Source organism: Thamnophis elegans, chromosome 7, assembly GCF_009769535.1.
Source record: "Thamnophis elegans isolate rThaEle1 chromosome 7, rThaEle1.pri, whole genome shotgun sequence".
In the NCBI taxonomy this organism is placed as follows: Eukaryota; Metazoa; Chordata; class Lepidosauria; order Squamata; family Colubridae; genus Thamnophis; species Thamnophis elegans.
The window spans coordinates 44,323,033-44,347,853 of record NC_045547.1 but is presented as its reverse complement, the minus strand read 5'-3'; the positions used below and the strand labels follow the sequence as shown (position 1 = coordinate 44,347,853).

General features: G+C 34.7%; 1 protein-coding gene across 4 annotated transcripts in view; it reads left to right on the top strand.

Annotated features, from left to right (window-relative positions):
* NAV3 (neuron navigator 3) overlaps positions 1-24,821 on the top strand; it is a 165,884-nt gene that overhangs the window by 7,491 nt on the left and 133,572 nt on the right. For all 4 annotated transcript variants that reach the window (XM_032222049.1, XM_032222050.1, XM_032222048.1 and 1 more), the window contains 2 exons: positions 19,741-19,813; positions 22,079-22,262. In XM_032222049.1, coding sequence (XP_032077940.1) covers positions 19,741-19,813; positions 22,079-22,262 — 257 coding nt within the window. The remainder of the gene's footprint in view (positions 1-19,740; positions 19,814-22,078; positions 22,263-24,821) is intronic.

The window sequence follows — 24,821 nt, the reverse complement described above, 5'->3', positions numbered from 1 at the left end:
TCCTATACCCACGTCCACACAGAGCTCTGTCTCCGTATTGAAATGGTTCTCCGCTGAATGAGAATGGAAAAGCCAACTAATGTTGTTTTTTTAAACTGCATGCTTTCATTAATTAATTTGATCCTCTGAATTTCCAACCAAATTATAAATTCAAAAATTCAAAATGCAATATCTTGGAAACCTTATTAATACAATCCAAATCTGCTGTTTTCCCCTTAGCTTTTTCTAGGCAACAGTACCATCCATCATGCAAAGCATTTTCAGATGCAGCCTCTTTGACAGTCTTCTCACATCTAGTATCCTTCAGATATGGTTGAACTAGAACTCCTTATATACCCAGACAGCATTCTTGGTAATAATTGCAAGATATCTGAATTCCCCACAATGCTACTCTTTATGGATACAGGATAGATGTAAAAATTGCAGTGCAATCTCTCCTTTAGTTTTACTCCAGATCTCAACGTGCCCTACACAGGACTGGGGTCATATAGAAATCCCTTTGTAGTATTGTATGTCAGTTCAGATGAAATTGTAAACATCATAAGTGTGACCAGAGAGTGTGCCTTCATTATAAACTTGGACTGACTTCTCTTTCCATCTGTTGCATGTGTTTCTCAATCTGAAAAGATTACAATCCTAAAGGTGATAGATTCATTTGAATGCATAGAGTTTGAATTAAAATTAGTTTCTAGTCTGTATCACTTCTTCTTTTTCCTCCCATTCAGTTCTGTTCTTTTTCTGCATTAAGCTATTACATCCATATATTGTACATCAAAATATGTACAACAATGTATTTTCACTTAGAAGTTGTCATGGATGAGTAAATTCTTGAGAAGTATTTTTAATAGAAAATTGGAATGGAAATTAATAAATTATTATATATATATTATACCTCTCTCAATTACATCCTGCAGAGTTGAATGAGGGATGCATTAAATTGATTGGCATTATAGCTATGAGACTTATTGCTAATACTTGTTGTAGGAATTTAGTATCAGTTGTTGGTATTGATATTTAATTCAAAGCATACCTGGTGTTGGAAAAATAGATAAAATAAAATATCAGTTTTTGTTGCTGTTATACATTAAGTAGTATTCAAAGTTCATTGAAGCAGTAAATATAAAAAAGATGTAAATACCCTACCAACACCTGTTTGCTGAAGTAATAAATACATTTTTGTCAACCAGAAGGATTAGAAAAATATGTTAGCCTAGAATGGTATATTTAGATTCTCTTTTTAAGGGAAAAATGAGAGCATGCTAAAGATACAAGAATGCTGAGAATGCCTCCCACTATTAAAAATAGCATCAATAAAAGCATCTTCTTCACTGTGTATGACTAAGAGAAAGATACAGAACCAACTGGAATCTATAACTGGATGAAATTGTTCAATAAATAAGATGATGCTGAAACAAACATTTATTTCAAACATTTATGTTGTATAAGTGCTAGGAGAAAATATTATTTAGTACAGCCTTTCCCAACCTATGTCTCTCTAAAGATGTTGAAACTCATTCCCAACGTTTTCAGCTGGTGCATTTGATTTCTCTTCTGGTTGGGAAATCTTAGACATTGTATTCCAATTCATCTAAGGGAAGAAGGACCTATATATATTTATTTCATTTGGAAAAAAAATAAGGTTCTGGAAACTGGCAAAGGGCAGCAGTCAATATACAGCAGCAAAAATTCTGTTCATGTGGAAATCTGAGTATAGTTTCTGCCTCATAAACTGCACAAAATGTTACATTTTTGTAATGTATTCCATAGTATACTGTTTTGTGCAAGGGCAGATCTGAGGTTAATGACACTCTTAGCAAAATAGCCTCTTCCATTCATGAGTTCTGTCAAGTTTACTTGAAAGTAGTTGCATAGCATCTCTCTGAAAACTACCAACTAATTGGATTAGTCACATTTTAATTTCTGGATGCCAGGAAAAAGTTCTATTCATGACATTTGAGTCATGTCAACAGATGTAACGGTATGAAGGAATGTCCTTGGGAGACAGGGCAAAGAAATGCAACCAAGAGAATGTTCAGATAAAAGGCAGCTGAGCCTGCAGCAGTAATTTGTGTGGGGTTTCTCCCTAGTTTCTTGGCTGTAAAATGGAGGGGAGGGAGATACTTTCAGACGTGCAAGAGCCTATTAATGTAACCTTAAAATAAAATAGAATTAGTTGGTCTGATTGTGTTATCTGTTTGGTCAAACTCATAATGCTGACTGTCTAAATACTATATTCCTTCTAAAGGGGCAGATTGGGAAAGGGTCATGATGGGTCTGGTAATTGTCCAAGAATGCTCAACGTTGAAGCCATTTGAAGACATGTTACCCCTCCCACTTTGTAGTGTGCAACAATCCAAAGATTTGTGCTACATTCTTTGGAATAATATTTAGTTTAATATAGTATAATTTAAAATATGTATCTTTCTCCTAGACTTCGAGGCAAATAATGAAATGCTTTCCCTCTCTCTCCTTCCCTTCTTCATATTAGTATTTTGAACAGGGAAAATTAAAAGAACTTGTCTGAAACGCTGTTGATATTCTACCATTCACTATAGGTGGTATTTATCTAGATACAGCAATAGTATGACTCATTATGAAGTAGCTTCTTATATTCAATGGAAGAGCCAAGCCATCTCTTAACCTCAGAGAGCTATAAATCTCTCTAAAATGAAAGCCAATTTATCTGAAGCCACAACTATGTCAAAAACATAAAAGGGAACTTCGTACTTGAGAATTCTATTCACTGTTTTACATAGATGGTTTAAAATATTAGTCAGAATTAAAGTTGGATGATACTATTATATTTCTGCAAACACTTCCTGAAAAAAGGAACTCTGCAGTACATTGATTTTTCCACTGTTGTAAAGATGTTAAAGAATACTATCTAAAACTAATCAAATCCATTTGCCTGCCTTTAATAGAAGCTGGGAAAAATAATATTTTTATATATAATGGTTAAGGAAGATAGGGCATAGTAACTCCAAGTCCACATAAATTCTGGCAGTTACAAACTTCCACAAATTTTATTGGTTCCAATCACAAAGCTTTAGTTTGACTTAAATCTAAAGAACCCATTGATTGGACAGTTTAAATGCAGGCAACAGCATCTCAGGGTACTAATGGAAGCAGAAAGAAACGGATGCCTAGAATGAGAGATTCAAATAGTGTGGCCCCATTGTTTCCCTTGTGGGTTAGGCAGCCAAGCTGGGTTTTTAAGGCAAACCCTGTATCCCTAAATTAACCCATTCAAATGCTTGTATCATAAAATAGGCAGAAATATTTTATCATGCTGTAAAATGAATTAAATGATTATGAAACAAAAAGATCAATTAGGATAAGTTCTTCCCCTTGGTTTTCTCTCAAACTTGGCTCTCAGGAACCAATGGATTTCTGCAGTGAGGGCTTCAAACCGCACTAATCACCAAGATTGTATTGATACTTTCCAACTTCCTCAAATAACAGCTACAAATTGGTTCCGCCTTCTACCACCATAGTGAGGTGCCAATGCTTAAAATCACAGCAAATCACACATGAAGTTCAAAGAAAGCAGTCTTTCTCAGTAGAAAAATAAAGGGTATTTTAACTTAGAAGCCTAACTTCAAATTAAATCCAGATGAGTATAACAAGGAGTATCTCTCTTCCATTTTTAGCTGTTTCAATCTGAAAAAGCTGCTCAAGATACTTGACACAAGATAGCTATGCAAGAATTGTTACTGCATGGTAGGATAAAACCACATAAAACAGTTAATTCTTGCCTATCAATGTGAGAGTAAAAAGCTCTTTCTTCTATCCACAGAATTTAAATCCAATGCCACTGCTTTCTGCCTTTTTCATGAATTAGCAGACATCTAACTTCACATTTTTCATCCTTGGACTCAGATGACAGTTAATAATTGAAATAATCAATAATCCTGCACTGAGAAAAGATGACAATTATAGGACTGATGCTTTGGAAAGTGAGGTTTAGCAACAACCATAATATAAAATGATCTTCATTCCCATAGTATAAATATAGCTGGGTGATATTTGTTCTAGTTTCAATATCCCTTACAAAAGGCCTTTTTAAAATGAACATTGTTTTAAAACTTAAATTCTAAATATTTTCTTTAAATATTCTTTTCTTTATTTTCTTTATTATTTGTTATTTGTTGTTGTTATTAGTACTATACCACTCTAAAAAAATTTCAAGTTAAAAAGTGGCATAAAATAATAATATAATGTTTACTATATAGTGATTACCAGGTAAGCCTCAACTTTACTGTAATAGATCCCAGAACTTCCACTAATGGTCATAAGTTGAGGCACTCACATGACGACCCAATTTTATGACTCTTTTTGCAATAATCACTGAACAAATCAATGTATTTCTATGGCCATTGTTTTGCTGGAGATTTGGCAAAAGGCTGAAAACCAGCAAAGAAAGTCATAAAAAGTGGTCACAGGTAATCTCTCTAAGCCAGGGTTGTCAAACTTATGGACCATGGACTGGGCAGTGTCCCATCACGCACTGCCATGCCTATGCCCGGTTTAGCGAAGGGGAAAAAGTTGCAATACATCATGTGACACCGCCGCTACAAGGTGAGTTTGACATCCCTGCTAAGCTGTTGCATTACTCAATGAAACTGCTACTAAGGATTAAGTTAGTAAAAGAAATCTCTAGATTGCTTGAGCTTGCTTTGCTAAACGAATAGAATAGAATAGAATAACAGAATTGGAAGGGACCTTGGAGGTCTTCTAGTCACTTGATGGCGAACAGGCCTTCGGAGCCCGGGAGGATGAAAACTCCCCCCACATGGCGGGGGAGGGAGGTACGGTGCATTGCATTGTAGGTGTGGGCACACTTTCGACAAGTGAGGACCAAAAAATTAGCTATCGCTATTGTAGTCCAATCCCCTGCTTAGGCAGGAAACCCTGCACCACTTCAGAAAAATGGTTATCCAACATCTTCTTTAAAACTTCCAGTGTTGGAGCATTTACAACTTCTGGAGGCAAGCTGTTCCACTGATTAATTGTTCTAACTGTCAGGAAATTTCTCCTTAGTTTAAGTTGCTTTTCTCCTTGATTAGTTTCCACCCATTGCTTCTTGTTCTACCCTCAGGTGCTTTGGAGAATAGTTTGACTCCCTTTTCTATGTTGCAACCCCTGAGATATTGGAACACTGCTATCATGTCTACCCTAATCCTTCTTTTCATTAAACTAGACATACCCAGTTCCTGCAACCGTTTTTCATATGTTTTAGCCTCCAGCCCCCTAATCATCTTTGTTGCTCTTCTCTGCCCCCTTTCCAGAGTCTCAACATCTTTTTTACATCATGGAGACCAAAACTGAATGCAGTATTCCAAGTGTGGCCTTACCAAGTTATATTACCACATTATAAAGTGGTATTAAAACTTCACGAGATAAACAGAATAAAGGCTATTCTTTTCTATTCTATTTTAAGCACTGGCATGTTTTAAAAATATTAAAATGTTTAATTTTATGAAAACAAAAAGGTTTTATTCAAGCAAAAATAGCTGGATTTTTAAAGAATAAACGAATATATGAACCTGTGCTCCATTTTTCCATTGCCCTTTGGTATTTCTAAAGCTGTACATTGTAATTCGACAACATAATATAGTGGTCTTCAGGAGTCAGGCAGACTTGTCAATTTGACTAACAAAATAAATGAATGAGAAGATTCCATTTTCATTTCACAAATGCTTTGCTGAGGATTCCTGGCTAAATTTTTGTTGTGTAGAATTTTGACTGTTGTGTTCTCTGGGAGTTATTATTGGTTCACAAATATTAAATATTTGAGTGTGGGGTGACATGAATTTTTTGTCCAATGCACAAGCATAAAAGTGAAAGCATGTCAATATAAACATGCAATCTAATGCATGCACCAGAATCCCTCAGTTTTTGGGTTGAGGATTGCAGGAGGTACGCCTCAGTACAGGCGTACCGGAGCCTGCCCAGAGCACTGGGTACCGTTTCTAGTATGGTGCTCCGGAGGGCCCACCCACCTGCCCAAGCTCCTTACCTGTCCTTTAAAGCCTTTGGCGCTTCCACGCATGTGCATGCCGTGTACAGCACTTGCGCGGCACTCTGATGAGCAACTGGAGCATCGTGGAGGCTTGCAGAAGCATCGCTGGCAGGTACAATGCATGTGCGCAGTGCGTGTGTGTGCACACTGCATGCGTCCATGTGGGCAATGCCGGGCCCGTTCCAACCATACTGGTTGGAATGGGATCTGGAACCCACCACTAGGAAGGATATATTTTGCACCTGAAAGTTTCTGTATTGATGCTATATTATTGGCAGGGCATTTTTTTTTCTTATTTGGATTTTAGACGAACAATATTGATTATTAGTGAAGTAGTCCATTATATAGAACCAAAAGGATTACAATCGTCAGTTTCTAATCTCTGGAAGATTTAAGTTCACCACCTTGATAAACTCACCTTGAGATACACACTCTTGCTTTAATCATTACGATCTGCAATTTGGAAATTATTACAATAGATTAAAAATAGCTTCCGTCTTTATCACCTACAATGTATTTGTTAATTATTTCCTTAGTTCTGCTTTTCTATAAGATAGTATCTTTGGTTGGAGGAAGCTAGTCATTTTGATTGTAGGAAGAAAAAATAGGTATCAGCAGTGATGAAAATCGTAGAAGATCAATTGTTCTTCCTTTGTTAATTATTAAGAAATTTAGCTACAAAATTGAAAAAGGACTTTACAATTTATCTTTTAGAATTTGATGCTAATTTCTAATATCACTGCTTCTAGTATCCTTAGAGACTAAGGATTTATCTGCATAATTGATTCATCAGATTCATCAGAATTAATTATGCAGATAATTGTATTAATTATGCAGATAATTGTATTCAGTTTTTTTACAAACTCCTCTTTCAAAGCCAAGCATAACATCATAATATTTTTCTTTCTTCTATCTCTTCTCCACCCATTGAACTCCTACATTACAATGGAGCTGGTATCTCCTGGCGTTAAAATTACAAAAAGCAATTTAAAAATGAATAATGAAAAAATTCAAAAACTTTCAAAATTATTTCAGAATATTTGATTTCACTCCTACAAATCATTGCAAAAGTGATTTTATCATTCATTGCAAAATATGCTCAGTGTACCTTTATTAGTTGGTCTGTTAGTGATAATGGAATCCCTAACCATTCATGTTTAGTTTAGAGTAACCTATCAAAGAAAACATAAGCATAGAAATGCAAATAAAAGGAAAAAGACAAAAGACAAAGAAGAGCGATGTGAGGCAATGATGGTTTTATTACTCAGTATTATCATATGTACATTCTATAATTATATTTGGAAGAAGAATAAGTAATGTCTACCAGAGAATGGAGATCAAAGCTACTTTGGTAATGCCAAGATTAATGATAATAGACATTTTTAAGACAAGCCAGTAGAATTTCAGGGTACAAGTGAATTGTTTAGGTAAGCCTACTAATTGAAAATCATACAGAATTGACTTCCAACCCTTCATTTCATTTAATGGTTTCCTTTTGTAAAATAGTAATACAATGAATTCATTCACCACCTTGAATATTCAAGGGTTTAAGCATATAGAGCAGTGATGGCAAACCTATTCTGGCATGTGGAGCAGGGGTGGGTTTCAACTGGTTCGCGGCAGTCCCTGCGAACCGGTTGGTCGGCGAACCCGGAAGTAAGTAACTTCCAGGAACAGCGAAGGGCCCACCTGCGTGCCCGCGCGTGCTCCTTACCCAGTTTTGACAACTTCTGCGCTTCCACGCATGCGCAGGACGCATACAGCGCCTGTGCGATCCTCCAGGAGCATCTGGAGCATCGCACAGATGCTAGTATGCATGCGTGCGCCGCGCACGCCGCACATGTGCGCGAGGACGCCACCGGCCCCGTTCCAACCGAACCGGTTGGAACGGGGTGAGAAACCCACCCCTGATGTGGAGCCATTTGTTAGGGAATGCTAGGCATTGCCCTTTCGGCTCCAGTGCTCATGCGCACGATGACCAGCTGACTTCAGCCTTCTTTTTCGGCCATTGCCGGACTTCCAGTTGCATATTGGGCTGCTTTTTGTGCTCTGGAGGCTTCAAAGAAGCCTCCTGAATGCTCCGGAGGATGAAAAATAGCCTTATGGACAAACTGGAAGTCATCATTCTTGAACCTCTGGGTTGCTCATACGGCCATTTTTCATCCTCTGGAGGTTTCAGGGAAGCTTCTGAAGCCTCCAGAGGGCCTCCAGGGGGACGGAGGAGACTGTTTTCACCCTCCCCAGGCTCCTAGAAAGCCTATAGAGCCTTGGGAGGGTGAAAAAAGTGTGTCAAAAGCAGAGGGAAGTGCTGATCGCATGGACACACGGGGTGGGTGGGTGCTGCATGTGCATGCACGCTGGAGGTATGCGCATAGCATTATGGATGTGGGCATGCCCGCACATGACCCCCCTGCACTCCCCCTGCTTTTGTCACGCAACCCAAAAAAGGTTAGCCATCACTGATATAGAGCGTATAGACATGGGGGAAAGCCAAGGGATTTTTTATATTTTTCTAATGCTTATTACCAATATTTGTATTGTTGGAATAAAAAAAATCACTACTTGACATATTGCTTATATCTGACAAAAATATGCTAATATATTTATTAGTTTTATACTCTGGCTTTTTTATGTCATATACACATGGTTGCATACGCAGAATTCATTAGTGTCCCTAATCACCATTTAGATTACCTTCAATAAAATTTCTGTGTCACCTTTCTTCACACTATGTATTGGTCTTTTAAATGTCAAATTTTTACATACAATGATTTAAATATATAATTCAAAGATTGTAAGCATCCTGAACTCTCAATGAATGCTAATGCATAAAATCATCAATAAGCCTGTCAGAATTTGTATTTATGTATGTATAGACGGTATATCTATGTATTTGTATGTGTGCCAGTATAGCAATAGATCTTATATACAGATCTAGTGATAATGTTTCTCTTAATGACATTAGGCTCTTATAATAACAGTTTAATTTATAAGATTTTTATTTTCGTGGAAAAAACTCTTGTTTTCAATTTTAGCAGCAAACAACCATATTTTAGTTTCAGATAGTCACTTTAAATAGAGTGTCTGTAGAGATTCTCATGTTGATACAGATATTTTATTCACACTATTTTATTGTTACTTTAGCTATAGTATTGCAAAATAAGTATTTCTTGCCATATTTTCATTGCTGACATTTGCATTATGAGTTTTATAGGTTTAACTGGCTAAAATATAATGGAACTTTTGTATGCAACCACAAATTTTAAGTCATTTTCATCCATTTTAAAGTAAAAAGTGAATTCAAATTGAGATTTGAATTCAAAGAATAGTTGTGAGTTGCCAGAGCAAAAAGAAGGTAATTAAAGTAAATGAAAATTTGTTGTAAAATTGCAAATAATACATTAACAGTTTTTTTTAAAAAAAAAAAGCTGAGTGGAGATAAAAAGAGGAAAAAAAGACAAAAATAATGTATTGACAATGATTTATTAAATCTTCTAATGACATTCCCATTTCGTGTGTTCAGATGATACATCTACTGTACATTATTTCAGTGATGTTTCTTAAATGAAGCTGATGGAATACAAAAGTATTTGAAATGATAATGGAAACTAAGTAACAATGATTTGCTTTAGGTCAAAGAATAAATCCATGTTTAAACTAAGAATTATGTGTGAGGACTAGTAAGCCAGTTCTTGTATTATTATGTGCTGCTCACAATAAATTCTAAATATAGTTTATTAGAAGAGAAGTCAAAGTTATGAATGCCTTTCACTTGATATGGTTTTCTGGTTCTAATATCTGCTACTCCCAATCTTCAACAAGATAATGGAAGAAAGGAGTCCTCAGATAAAGGTCTGTGAAGTGTCAGTTCCATTCATTTCAAAAAGAAGATAGCACAAATTGAAACTGGAACTAATTTTTTAAAAAAAACAGCTGAAGGCTTGCATTTCTTAAGCTCTTTTGTCAGCTGCCTGAACTGAGTGATCATTTTCCAAGCCCAGTTTCCACATACTATTTTCAAAAGATTTATTGAGATGAAAAGAATAGGTATAAAAGAATTTCAGCAAATCCACTATTTTCAGGTGAGATTTATCATATTTATGTACATTAACATTAAGCTATTAGTCCAGAAACAAAAGATTGTGAGTTCTAGTCCTGAGTCCCCTTCGGGGAAAAGGGCGGCATATAAATGCAATAAATTCAAATTCAATTAAGTATGAAGCCAGCTTGGACTCTTCAGTCCTAGGAAGAAGGCAATGGCAAACCACTTCCAAAAAATCTTGCCAAGAGAACTGCAGGGTAGACAAGTGTCAGGAGTCAGAAAATGACTTGAAGATACAATAAAATACATTAAGGTGAGACTCTTTTTTTCATAGTCTATCTTTCGTGAATGACAGGTCTATGTCAACAGAGAGGTATTTAAAAGCCGCTGTTTACAAATCATTCTCTTAACTTCTATAATATTTTAGGCTGCACTCCAGTTTGAATACTCTACTAATATCTTGGAGAAAATTTCTTTTGATATTTAACTAATGTGTCAAAGAAATATCCAGTTTAGAAAATCTTTGTTGCATCAAAACAACAAGGATGCACTAAACTACATTGATAGTTTTTTAAAATAGTTTTTCAGGTAAATAAAAATATACTTTATAATTTCAATGGCATTACAGCTTTTAATCTACTCTAAAATACTAGTTTCTTAATTATTTCAAGTAAATACCATTTAACATGGAAATGACATCCTTTGATCTTTTAAGCAGTAGGACTATTTTGAATTCAGTCTTTGTAGCTCAGAAAAACTAGTCTATTTTAAAAAAAAAAAAAAGCAACATTAAAATATAGACCAATGTGTTTATTTTAAAATGTTAGCTATCATATTATTTACATTTTGTAGGTCTTAAAAAAATAAACTGGGGAGAGGTATTTTACCTCCTATCTGATAGATGATAGTAGTCCTTTAGACACTGTGTTGACACTATATGAAGAACTACTTTGATAAATGTTTGTTTTTTACTGCATTAACTGAATGTTTCTTTTCTGCATAAATATAGCTGTCTAGACTCTTGGCACAGTCCCTTAGCTCTTACAGAAAGAGCACATGTATTAAAACCAGATTTGGTGCAGGTTTGGAAATGTTTTCTTTTATATGCTGTATTGGAGAAAATATTTCTAGGTTTCCATTTCACAAAGTTAGTTTTCAGTAGGACCATAAAGGAATTCTCAAGTATCTTTCTGTTCTTTGATTTCAATTTCTATATTGAATTTTCCCAGAAGATCTAGTTGTGGAGCCATATATAAACAAAGTTGCACTTTCAGTTCATTTTTATTGTTTTATTTTTCAACAAATATTAATAATTATTATAAATACAATTAAAGATGTATCAACATAATAAATAGCAAGTAATAGGAAATATGAAATAAATCAGTTTATCACTCCAAACTTATAATATCTTAATACAATAAAATATTCAGCTGCCAATTAAATTATATATAGAAGACAAAGATTTAAAAAAGGCAGACTTGATGGAGGATTACATCTTTTTCTGCCATTTCTATATTTGTATAAGGGGTGGGGGTAGAGAAAACTGGAGAAAGGAAGAAATTAAAGTAGATATTAATTGCTGGCAAATTCTGCTTGCTGTAGTTGAAAATTTGTTTGCAGTGAATATATGAGATTTTGGCTGGCCCAAAGATGTTGTTCATAAATCTTTCAAATCATCCAGAGAAATGTAATAAAATAATTATTATATTATTCTGTAAAGCTTTATAGAAAATATCGTGGTAAATTGTTAGGCAATGATTCAATTATTCCATTACCACAAAGTAGAATATTTTGGCATAGGGTATCTTAAATCTGCCCTCAATCAGGGTAAAATGTTAAAGCATAGTAGCATGAAAGCTTTGTGATATTTAGGTACAACAATTTCATTAAAAAATCCATTCTCCATTTATGGGTTTTGCCAGTGCATTGGCTTCAAATGATGCAGAAATTAAACAGCATTAGGAAAAAATGCAATATTTTGCACTCTTTAATTCTTGCTTCCAAGAAGTACCCTGCAGTGTTCCATTTACTCCCAAACTAGTATTGTTCAGTTTATGTAGGAGGTTATGAGTGTAAACAGACCATTTAAGACAATTTGTACCAAAGATTCTCCCTGAAGAGACTTGTCTGAAATTACAAATATTGTGACAGGGCTGATGGGTATTTTTGGATATAGTTCTCTCCTAAATTGCTTAAAAACAAACTTTGATTTTATGTGGAACATTCAGCTTTTAAAACCAGCACAACAGAAAATTGAATGAGTGCAATTTTTCAACTAGGGAGAAATTGTTTTGCACAACCACCTTATGCAGAAAATTCTGATTTTGACCAATTTTGACCAAACTGAAGTCTTCAGAAATGGGTCCTGGAAATTGGTTTCGGACTCATGATCATAGACCACATAATTGTGAGATTCACAAATTAGTTTAACAGACCAACATATATTTTAGTGTATCAGATAATAAATACAGGAACATAGTATCATATACCCTTTCCAAAAGCAAAATAACAGATGTGTTCATTGGCAGAATGCAAGACAAATTATCTTCTACTTTAATCTAATAAAATTCTTCTTGTTCATGTAAATAAACTTAAAATCTTCTATTGGATAGTAAACATAATTTGTGGACTGAATAGATATTTAGAATATAGCAATGAGCTCCTAACTGCTCCTTTGACAGCTATGATTTAGTTGAAAGATTCAAAGAGGGCATGATTTGAATTTAGTTTCAGGTTGAGATTTAAAGCCAACACAGTTCACTTTGATCTTTCTGATATTTTTCTTAAAGCTATACTTGGAAATCATCAAACCACCCTTCATTTTTGACAGAATGGGATGAGAATGACATGGATGATTGATTCCCAAAAGACCAATTCTTTGTGTTCCTTGTGGATACCTTTTTCTGCAATAAACATTTGAAATATTTTCCTGCACATCTTTTAAAGCTAAGAAAGCAAGGATAGAATATAGATGTCCATGTGTGGGGAGGCAAGGGAAGCAAGTGTTGATATGTTCATTATGACATTGCAAAACAATCTCTTACATATTTGTGGATGTCACTTAATCCTTTTGACATCATGGTGGCTAGTTCTGAAGGCCTATGGATTACAAAAGGGTAGCAGATTAGGAAGAACATCTTCAAATTGTCTAGCAAGATTACACAGATCCAATATATCAAATGAAAGACAAAAAGGACAAGGACAAAAAATGGAAAGAGGGACATATAACTAAGGCAGAATATCAGCAGATAGCCCAATTCTGCAAAGTTGAAGTCAGGGAAGCCAACAAAGAATGAACAAAGACTAACAATAAAAGCCAAAGATAACAAAAAAGTTTATTTCAACTTATAAATAACAAGAAAAAATTCAAGGAAACAGTAGGTCCAATAAAAAGAGAAGATGGCAAGAAAGTAACAGGCAACAGAGAGAAAGCAGAATTACTTAGCTCATTCTTTGCATCAGTCTTCATGCAGAAACTATAACACAATTTACCACAAACCTAACCATAAAAGATAGATTAAAATAAACAAGAAATGATTAGAGAACACCTATCTGATCTTGATGGATATAAATCACCAGACCTGGTGGATTACATTCCAGAGTTCTGAAGGAGCAGGCAGTTGTTATTTCAGAACCATTGTTCCATATCTTTCAACAATCCTGGAACACCACACTGGAGAATTACCCAAGGCTTCAAAAAGAGCTGATGTGGTTCCCATTTTTCAAACCTTGGAAACTACAGACCAATCAGCTTAATATCAATACCTGACAAGATAATAAAAAATAGATCTGTTAACATCTAGAAATATATAAAGTTATAACTAAAAGCCAACAAGGGTTTGTTAAAAACAGATGATACCAAACCAATCTTATTTCATTCTTTAATTCTTTAATAAGTGACTAAATTGGTAGATCAGCAAAATTCTGGGGACCTAGTATACTTAGACTTAACATGGCATTTGACAAAGTAGATCACAATCTATGCCTCAGTAAACTAGTAAAATGTAAGATAGACAGCATCACCACCAGATTTGTAATTGGCTGACAAAACTGTACTGAACAAGTAATGATACCACCTCTATATGGAGAGAGGTAAGCAGTGGGATACCACAAGGTTCAGTCTTAGGCCCAGTACACTTCATAAATGATTTAGATGGACAATTGAAGGGGAACTCATCAAATTTGTAGATGGCCCTATCCAACAGCATGAAATTTAATGTGGATAAAAGCAAGGTTTTACACTTAGGCAGGGAAAATCAAAGGTACACATATAGAGTAGGTGAAACCGGGCTCCAAAACAGTAACTCTGAGAAGTACCCTGGAGTCCTAGTAGATGATCACTTAAATATGAGCCAGCAGTAGCCAAAAAAACTAATACAATCATTGGTTGTATAAACAGAGGCATAGAATAAAAATCATGTGAAGTATTAGTACTGCTTTATAAATTCTTAGTAAGGCCACACCTGGCATGCTGCATCCAGATTTGGTCAACACATCACAAAAAAGATGTTGAGACTTTGGAAGTGCAAAGAAGAGTTAATTAAAGGCCTGGAGACTAAAACATGAAGAATAGTTGCAGGAGTTGAGTTTGGCTAGTCTAGAGAAAAGAAGAACTGGGGTGACATGATAGCAGTATTCCAGTATATGAGAGGCTGCCACAAAGAGGAGGAGGTCAATTTATTTTCCAAAGCACCAGAGCACAGGACAAGAAACAATGGATGGAAACTAATCAAGGAGAGAAGCAACCTGGAATTAAGGAGAAATTTCCTAATAGTGAATACAATTAACCAGTGGAACAGCTTTCCATCCGAAGTTGTTGGTGTTTCATCATTAGAGATTTTTAAGAAGAGACTTGACAGTTACTTATCTGAAATGGTATTCTGCATGACCAGGTGTTGCACTACAAGATCTCCAGGTTTCTTCCAACTCTATTCTGATTGATTGATGGATTAAGCTTTCTTCAATACCTTTAAAAGAATACTTTTCAGAAACAGCTCTTATTTTCCACTTGCTTTTCTTAAATGTCAGACAATAATGAATGATCACCAACTCACTTTTATGGGCATTATAGTCAAGGCATGTTTGTGGAGGACCAGGAGGTCTAGTAGAGGTGACTTGCAATTTTGACTCTCTTGGGATCCCACAATACTCATTTTGTGCAAGTTTAGGCACAGGACATTGATTTGCTCTTAAATTGAGGTTTAATTTTTCAGCTTTTCTTTTTTCTTTCTGTTTCTTTTGATGGCTAAAGACATCTGTGCTATAAAATAGCACAGAACTGAGTTAAATTATATTACTGCCTCTGATCATTATGTGATAACTAGCAAGATAGCTGCTAGTTGGTCCGCTTGGTCCCTTTTAGAAATAATTCTTTAATTAGTAGTAGAACTAAAATGCGTCAGGTTTGTTGAAAAGCATTTTTTTGTTCAATTGAAGCAAAATACCATGAGATACAATATCAAAGAGAGGGATTGGCATAGACAAATACTATTTGAAGCTCTGCCGCATCTTATTCCTAAACATAGAGGTATGTGATAACTTGTCATATAATTGTTGGAAGACTTAAAAGAACTTTTGATCCAAGATGTCTATGGAGATTGTCAGTCATCCAGGTCATGGTTGTCCGAAAGGTGCTTTTTCAAGAAGCCACTGGACTTTCTGGTTTTTCTTTGAAGATGTTTCACTTCTCATCCCAGAAGCTTTTTCAGCTCTGGCTGGATGGTGGAGAATGGAAGGATTTATACTCCTTGCAAACAGCTGATCATTTGCATTTTTTTTGATAATTATTAAAGTACTTTTGATTACTTGCTTTTTCTTTTAAAAATGCAAATGACCAACTATGTGCCAGGAGTATAAATCCTTCCATTCCCCACCATCCATCTAGAGCAGAGATAGGTTCTAGCTGGCGTTACTGCCAGTTCTCTCGTACACACACTATGCGCACATGCATAGCTCAATGGAAATTGTTCTCCACATGCCCAGAATTCCAAAGAAAGATGGTGGTAGCGATGGTGGCAACTGGGGAACCAGTTTGGGGGTGTGGGCAGCCTGGTTTGCTGCCGATTCTAAGACCCAGGCCAACATACCACTACCAGTTCAGCCGAACCGATAAGAACTCACCTCTGAGCTGAAAAAGTTTCTTGGATGAGAAATGAAAAATCTTCAAAGAAAAACCATAAAGTCCATTTGTCTCTTGAAAAAGCACCCTTGGGAGTTGATCCAAGGGTGTATAGGAAACTAACCCTTAAGTGTGTATTTAGAGATTGCCTTCTGAACTGAAGTCCCAGTTGTCTTTCCATCAATACAAGAAAAAACAGAAATATTCTGATACAATAAGAACTTGAAAATGGAGAAACTAAATGAAGTGCAAGCAAAGTTAGTCCAGCCCCCCCAAAATATCTCTAATTGGTACAGTAGTTAATTAGGCATTAAATACACTGGCTAGCTATTCAATATCATTAGCATTTTCCATATGTGTGAAGTTGTAACATTAAGTATTCTCTGTAGTGCCAGAAGGGCCATCAGATTTGCAAATCATTTGAAAGATTATTAAGTGCTTTAATCTTTAATCTGATAAATTCTAAAACTTGTCCAATTTAGTATGGCATTTAAGAATGAACTGAGCTTCAAAGCAGTTTAGACTGTTGACTTAAAATGTATTTGTTTTATATCTTTAGAACTTTGAGGCATAGAAGAGAATTAAAGTTTATTTATTTTTTATTTATTTTATTTATTATACATTTATAGTTTCCCCAAAGTATCCAGCTAATAAACCAACATATCAATAATCAATTGTAGCAGGTCATAAATTGAAAATAGCTATTCTGCATTCATTTAATTGGTGGGAAAGGGGAAAATTGATTCACTGAGCATTTAGTTTTATACTTCAGGAATTTTTCCACATGTTTCATCCTTTTGCTTCTATCTCATATTACCTGTCACTCTTCTTTTAGAAGTGTATCTTTCTAGATATATAGAACATTTCCTCAGTAATGATTGACAGTGTCTTTTAATATCACTCAGCTATCCCTGTTCTGAGATAACAGTAATGAGGGGAGATTTTTATATCAGTGCACCAATGTTTACCAGTAAGTGACATTAAATGTTCTCCAAATCACTACAGCAGTGGAGAAATGGCTCTAGTTTTTTTCGTGAGTATAATTGGTTCTTAAGTAGTGGAAGGGCACTAGATTTCTAAAATTTGTATCATTCACAAAATGAATATCATATCCACAAAATGATATATTTGTTTATATTTTAAAGTTATTATCAAGTAGGGTACTAAGTATAACATAAGCAGGCTCTGGGTTTGAGGTCAAGAAGCTAGAAGGCACAATTGGTACAAGACACTCTTGTCCTAAAAGTGTCCTGCTTCCTGTCTTTTATCATCTCTCTGCCCAGCACTACCAAAATGCTACTGCCTACCCTGTGACCTTAAGTCCATATTATCAACTGTTATACACAACTGAAATAAGCAAAGAATTATCAACTTCTTTGTAATCCTGATGACACCATATGAAGAAGATAAGATAGCTCCTATCCTAAGTATAGACTTTGCAGAAGATGCTTGGGGATGTTCTTGAGGATTTGATTGAACTTTAATCATGTCACCTTTTGGAATGAGAAAATGGTTATGGACCTAGACTGAATTATAGCTATGTCTGCACAGGGAATCCAGAGAATCCCTTGGTTTTCAAAGAAACCATCCACCCTGGCCTCCTTTGATCTTGGTCTTCAATATTACTAGTCATGGTATTCTTCTGGACAGATCAGAGTGTTGGAAGTGAGATGCATGGTGTTACAATGGTTTTCCTCCTTCTTCCAAGTCATTTCCAATTAGTATTGATAAGTGAAGAAGTCCAGGCTTAGGTCCCTGCACTATGGGGTATCTTGAGTTTCAGATCTCTCCCTGTTATTGTTTAAGATCTTTATGGAGCTGCTGGATGAGATTATCTATTCTTCTGGAGTCAGTAGCAACTTTATGATGATATACAAGTTATACATCTCAGCTCTAGCAGAACAATGAATGTGCATTTGGGGGCCATATGGATCCAGGGAATTTCCACATTTGGTTCATGTGAGTATAGCATTACACCATACAGGGTCCAATTTGGAAGGACTTTTGGATTAATGGATCCTGCTTGAAGAACAAGTGGCAGTCATGGTTGACTACGCAAAGCTACTTGTGTGCCAAATTTGTTCATTTCTGGATCAGGAAATCTTACTTACAGTCTGCCACACATTTGTCAATTTTAATCTAGATTACTGCAATGCAGTATGTATAAGAGTGTCCCTGAAGACTACTTGGAAGCTATAGCTGGTTCAAAATACAGCAATACAAGTAATTCTAAGCATGGCTTAATAGGCTTATGTAACACCTTTACTATGTGAGCTATACTGGTTACCAGTAAGTTTCTAGGTCAATTCAAGATGGCCTATAAAGACATTCTTGGCAAGGATGGGCAATTCACAAAATTGCCTGCCCATTCCAATAAGATAAGACAAAGAGAACATGGCCTAAGTCCAATGGTCGGTTTCAAATTTTTTAGAATCTATTCTGTGGGTGTGACCTATTTTGTGGGTGTGGCTTGGCAGTCATGTGACTGGGTGGATAGGCCAACATGACATCACTAATGCACACTCAGTCACATGACACCCCACCCCCCCAAGCCATGGCCACGGTGGCAAACATTTTTGGGACTCCAGTGAACGGGAGGGAGGGGAAGAGAGGGGGAAAACTCCCAAAAATAGACAACTGGAGGATTAAGGGCTGAAATTAGAGAGATCAGAGAAGGCAGGAGAGAGAGAAATCCAGGAGAAAGCTATCACAGGCTGGGGAAAGAACTTGGGAGAGCGAAGGAGGCAGGACAGAAAGAAATCCAGGAGAAAGCTATCACATGCTGGGATGAGAGAATGAGGCAGAGGGAGAATGAAAGGAGATAGCGTAGCCGAGGGCAAAGGATGGTTGCCCTTGGATGGCTGGATGAAATTGCTTCAAAAATAATATGTTTTATTATTTGTAATGGTTGTGGTTGTTTGTTATAGGTCATTTTACTTATCTACATACTCTCATTTGCATGTGAATCAGGTAGCTATGTAAATTGATTAAAATAAATAACACTACCAATTTAAAACAATCCTCAAAAGTTACCATAGTAGTAACTGGATTTGCTTACCGACTCTATGGTGAATTTGAAGAGATCTCTTTCAGGTAAAATTTAAAAATGAGTTTATTTACAAAATCACATTTCATTACACACACATGCACACTTATCTGCTCTGTTGATGTGTTTACACTGAAGCAGTCAGTCTCCCATAATTTAAGTCTCCCACTATACCACAGTATTCAAGCTTGTATGGAAACTTTCATTGTTGTTTATGTGAGTGTTCAAAATCCAGTTTTCTTGTACGTAGGTGGCTTGGTGATTTGTCAGCATGCCATTCTGGATCAGCCCTTTATGAATTGTTTTTAAGCACCAAAATGGACAATGAAAGCTTTTATAGCAGCTGCCTAATTAGCGGTAATCATTCTTGTTAACTTTGCTAAAGAACTGGACTATGTGATGAATGTAAACTATTCATTTTGGGTTTTTTTCCCCCATACCCATTTGCAGCAAGCAAGTTCATCTTGTAAAATAGCCTTTAACTGCTTTGCTATTTCATATTCATTTTGTAGATTGAGAATGTTGATGTCTGCCTTAGCTTTCTGGCAGCCAGAGGAGTAAATGTCCAAGGTCTTTCTGCTGAAGGTAAGAGAACCACATATAAACCAAGAAAGTAAAATATCTCTCTGAAAAGTTCATGAACTCTATTTTCAACTTGCCATCTTGAAAAAAATCTTTATTATGAATTACCCACTTTATTTTCTTGGAATCAGTTGTTTCTATATAAGAAAATAAATATAAAAAATAAATATTTCATTTGGAAGCCAAATGAAATACTCAAATTATTGATTTATTGTGTATATTTTGTCCATTTAATTTCTTACCTATATTTCTAAACAGATATACAGTGTAATTTCCAAGTACATTGCCGTATATAGCATGAATATGATACAGTATTGCATTGTGTAAATCACTTAAATTTAGCATGGTCAATAAGCTATAAATTCACAAGAAATCTCATTTTAAAGTAACAATCTAATGATTTTATTGCCTTCGTCGGTTCTGTTAACAATTATGTCCATTCATGTGACACTGTAATCAAATGCTTTAAAAATTTTGTCAGTTTGTTTAAATTTGTTACTCTTTGTGTCATATATTATCCCCAGGCAAATTGGAATTTTTAAAAAATCCTGTTTTTTTAGCTTCACGGTTAATATTTAGTTGGTCATGTGATAAACTATTTTATTAGAATATTCAATTATTATTTTTGAATTATAGTTTCTGTTTTATATTAAATTAATTATGCTAATTAATAAGATTTCAGAGTTATTCAAATGTTATTGTTCATTTCTTGAGAAACCTGAAATAAATTATTTCTTGATAAAGAAAGAAGTAACGTAAAATATTCTAATTTTTGTTTTGTATGAATGATCGTCTCAGATTTTATATTCTCAGTAAGAAACCAGATGGAAATATTTTGATACATTACTCAAATATTTTACACAATTTAAAAATACATTATGTATTTCTGTCTTTCAGATGCACAATATCAATATACATTTCCTTTTAAATGTATAGCATATTGATATCAATATCAATAAACATTTCCTATTATCAAGAAAGTAGTAACAATTTTATATATTTAATGGTTTTTAATTTCAGTTAAAGATGCATTAGCTTGCATTATTTTTATACCCACATCTGTTATAAGACTTTTTATTAGAGAATTTTTAAAAAAGTCCAGATTCAGGGACTGGAAAAAATGCCCTACAGATTTTTATTATTTGATCATAAAGAAGGTGTGATTAAACATAAGAAACATTTTAACTAGGTATTTTTATTTTTTTATGAGAAATTGATGAAATTCTCAAATATATCTGCTGGTATAATTTCTGAGGAACTAACAATACTTTTTTGATGTAAAAACCAGGCGTGAATAAATAGAAGGCAAAATAATTATTATACCAATATAATAATGAATGAGAATGTAGTGAGTTTTGGTTCTATCATTAGACACAGTGAGGCAATTGACTCCCATAGTTAATGCTCAAGACCAGGAATTAACAGTGGGATATTGAGAACATATTTTATGATCTCAAAACAGTTCTTTATCTCAGAAGCAACTTAGATAAAAATAAGCTAAAGACAAAGATTTAACTACTTCTCTGGTCATCCTCTGTACCCATAAATGTGTAGGTATTAAGTATGCGATTGGATTTTTACTTTTTCCAACATGAAAACTCCTCTTTGTTGCAAAGTTAAATCTCCTTATCTTGCAATTCTTAAAGTGTGGAGATATTAGTTCAGACAAAGGCAATCCGTAACTTGGTCTCCAGTAACTTAAAGCTTCAAAAATTATAAGCAGCAGTTTGATTTGGGTTTGGAAACACATTTAACCAGTATAATCCAAGACATGAATGGATTGGATATCCTTCTGAATGGTTCTGGATTGTCTACTGAAACAGCCCAATATAGAAATGTATGCAATGGTCCAGCAGAATTTAGTATTGTATGTATATCTGAAGGAAGGCACAATACCACTTTCTTTACAGGATTATGAAATTATCATCCAACAGCAACAACTGTAATCATCACATTGAAATTATACAAAATTATTACCTTTTGAGTAGTGATTATGTGCTATTAATGTGTTTGAATATATTTATGGTAGATAAATTTGGTTTTATTATCCAGTAAGTACTTTATAAGAGTTCAGTATATGATATAAAATTTATGTCTAATATCCAATATGAAACAAGATATTCCATTATAAAAATCTCTAAACACCTTGTCATATTAAATTCAAATATGACAATTTGTAGAACTGAAACAATGGATAATGTCCATTAGGCACATCTGTGAAGGAAAGCTAATTTCGATATTTTCATTTCCTTCTTTTTGTCTGTGCAGAAATAAGAAATGGAAATTTGAAAGCCATTTTAGGACTGTTTTTCAGTTTGTCTCGTTATAAACAGCAGCAGCACCAACAACAGCAGTACTATCAGTCCTTGGTAGAGCTACAGCAACACATCTCTCATTCTCCGAATCCTCCTGAAAGTGGCCAATCCAAAACTCAGCAAGATATGCAGTCCAGGTAGGACAGATTATTTCCTTAAATTTTACCTGAGATTGCTTTCTTTATGCAACAAATCTTTTCAAGCTCCTCAAAAGAAAAGAAAACTGAAACTGTGATGCTAATGAAGTCTTATGTGGAAGTAAGCCTTTTGTAAATGTTCAGAGAACTGTAATTGCTTAAAACAGTTTATAAACTATTATTAAAAGAGTTTATAAACTATTATTCAGATATTTTTAGGCATTTAACTTTTTTCCCTTTGTTGGCAATGAGATTAAACTGGCTGTTGAAAACTCACTGCTTATACTGAAGCCCGATGATGCTTCATCTAAAGGAAGCTCATTTTAAGGAAATTGATTTCTGAAATTAGTAAAGAAGAGAAGATAATCTTGGGATATTTTCTTGAAAGAGGGTACATTCTTAATTTTATCATAATTTCTGTTTGCTGAACATAACATAAAAAGTCTTTTGTTCCTCTGTTTTTAAATTCCTTTTATTTCAAACCTAAAATGATGTAATCATGTTTTTCTCCAGATAGTTTTTTCCTCAAAGGGGTTTTGGGTGCTACCACTGTGGATGAATGGTATATGTTGTATGAGTGGTAGGTTACAAAGCAAAACATTTTTTTTTAAATCATGAAGCTCCCCACAGTGAATGCAAACCAGCTATTGCTTATCTAAAAACAAAAATCAGATGGCAGGAATGGAGCTGCTGTTAAGTATCCTAGCACTTAGTGGATCAGATTTTTAAAAAGAGAAAGAGAAATTTTAAAATAGAGAAAAATATAATAAAGCAGTGTTTCCTCCATCAAAAATAATTTTTTTGTTTTGTATAATTATACAATTAGAGGTCAAATATATATTTTAGCTAATTTATTTTTCTGTTAAGCAATAACACAAGCGATAATTTTTTTAAATTATGTTTCTTTTGTGTTCTGACATTCAAAATCTTAATGATGACTGAATCTTTTTCTTCACATTGAAATCATTCAGATAAGAGCGTGGATTAAAAATAAACACATACATTTTCTGTTGGCTTTACTTATAATTATTTATATAAAAATTGTGATATGATTTGAATTGTAATATGGCAAGCTTGCTGGACTGTTGCGGGATTAAGAGTTTCAGGAACTTTAAGTTCATGGTTCAATGAAGAAAAGAGTGTTGCAAAACTCCTGCAAATCTCTCTTGCTGGTTTTAAATTCTTAGTGTATCAACCTTCCTTTAAAATGTGTGGAACCAAAACACACGTCAGAATGATTTCATGAGTAGGAATTGCGTTGCTTTTTAAAGCTAATTGAATATATACAGTATTTTTTTTTCATTTACCATACTATCTTCATGTTTTTTTCCACCTGAAATGAACTATTTCTTCAATATTCTTTAAAACAAAAGCCTTTTAAACTAATTGTTTTCTTTTCAAAGGACAATTACAGATGATCTCTGGTTTGCCTGAAGTTTTCTTTTAAAGTTTCAGGTAGATAAATGGGGAGATAAATGGAGAGCAGGAATGTTGGGAAGAGATCAAAAGGACCATTGAGTGATGAAAAAAATGGAGGGTGGAACTTTTACATTCACTATATGTTTAAAATGATTGATGTGTCAATTTAAATTTAATTTCCTTGCTAACATACATTTTTTGATATTCATACATTCTACTTCCCATAATGTTTATATCGGTGTTTCTCAAACTTGGCAACCTTAAGCTTTATTACCCAACCTGTGATCTAGTGGGTCACTGTTTCAGAGAGATTATTTTTTACCTAGACAAAGAAACACAATGACTATGGGATGGCAAAAAAGCAGTGTGAGTGGGAAAAATTCCACTCTTCTATTGGTTTTCTAGTTGAATTGCCTTGTGGAAAGCTGGTAAGAAGCATTATCAATCAATCAATCAATCCTTCATTCCTTCCTTCCTTCCATCCATCCATCCATCTTTCCCTCCCTCCCTCCCTTTTCCAGGTGGAGAGCGAGTGAGGGGGAGTGTGGGTCAGAAATGGTACCTGGGATGGGTTAGGCTGAGAGAGAGTGTCTAGCCCAAGGTGGTTTTCATGGCTTTCATGGCTCAGAGTATACAGATGACCTGCTGCCAAGGCAATTCTGGAAATTGAAGTCCACACAACTTAAAGTTCTCAAGGTTGTCAAACACTGATTTATTTGAATATTTATTGTACAACCAGCACTTAAGACGAATGTATATATTATTGGAGATAGGTTTCGTTAGGATTAAGTAAAATATAACAGCCAACACTATATTGCACTTTTTCTTTAAAGGTGTAATGATAAATAAAGATGCTTTATGTGGCTTTAATTATTTTTCTAAATCAGGTAATTCAATTTAATAATTACAGCTAATAAAACAAAACATTGTTCATATTCATTCCTACTTATTAAAAAGTGAGCAAGAATTATTTAATATAAATACAACTGTGCTTCTGCTTCTGCATGAGGAATTGGAAATACTTTTAGTATTGCTTCTAGTTGAGCTCTTGTAAGCATAGCTATGCTTATGCTTCCACCATATATAGAAACAGCCCATGCTTTTCAAAGGACTATGTTTGTGATAACTGGAAATATCTTT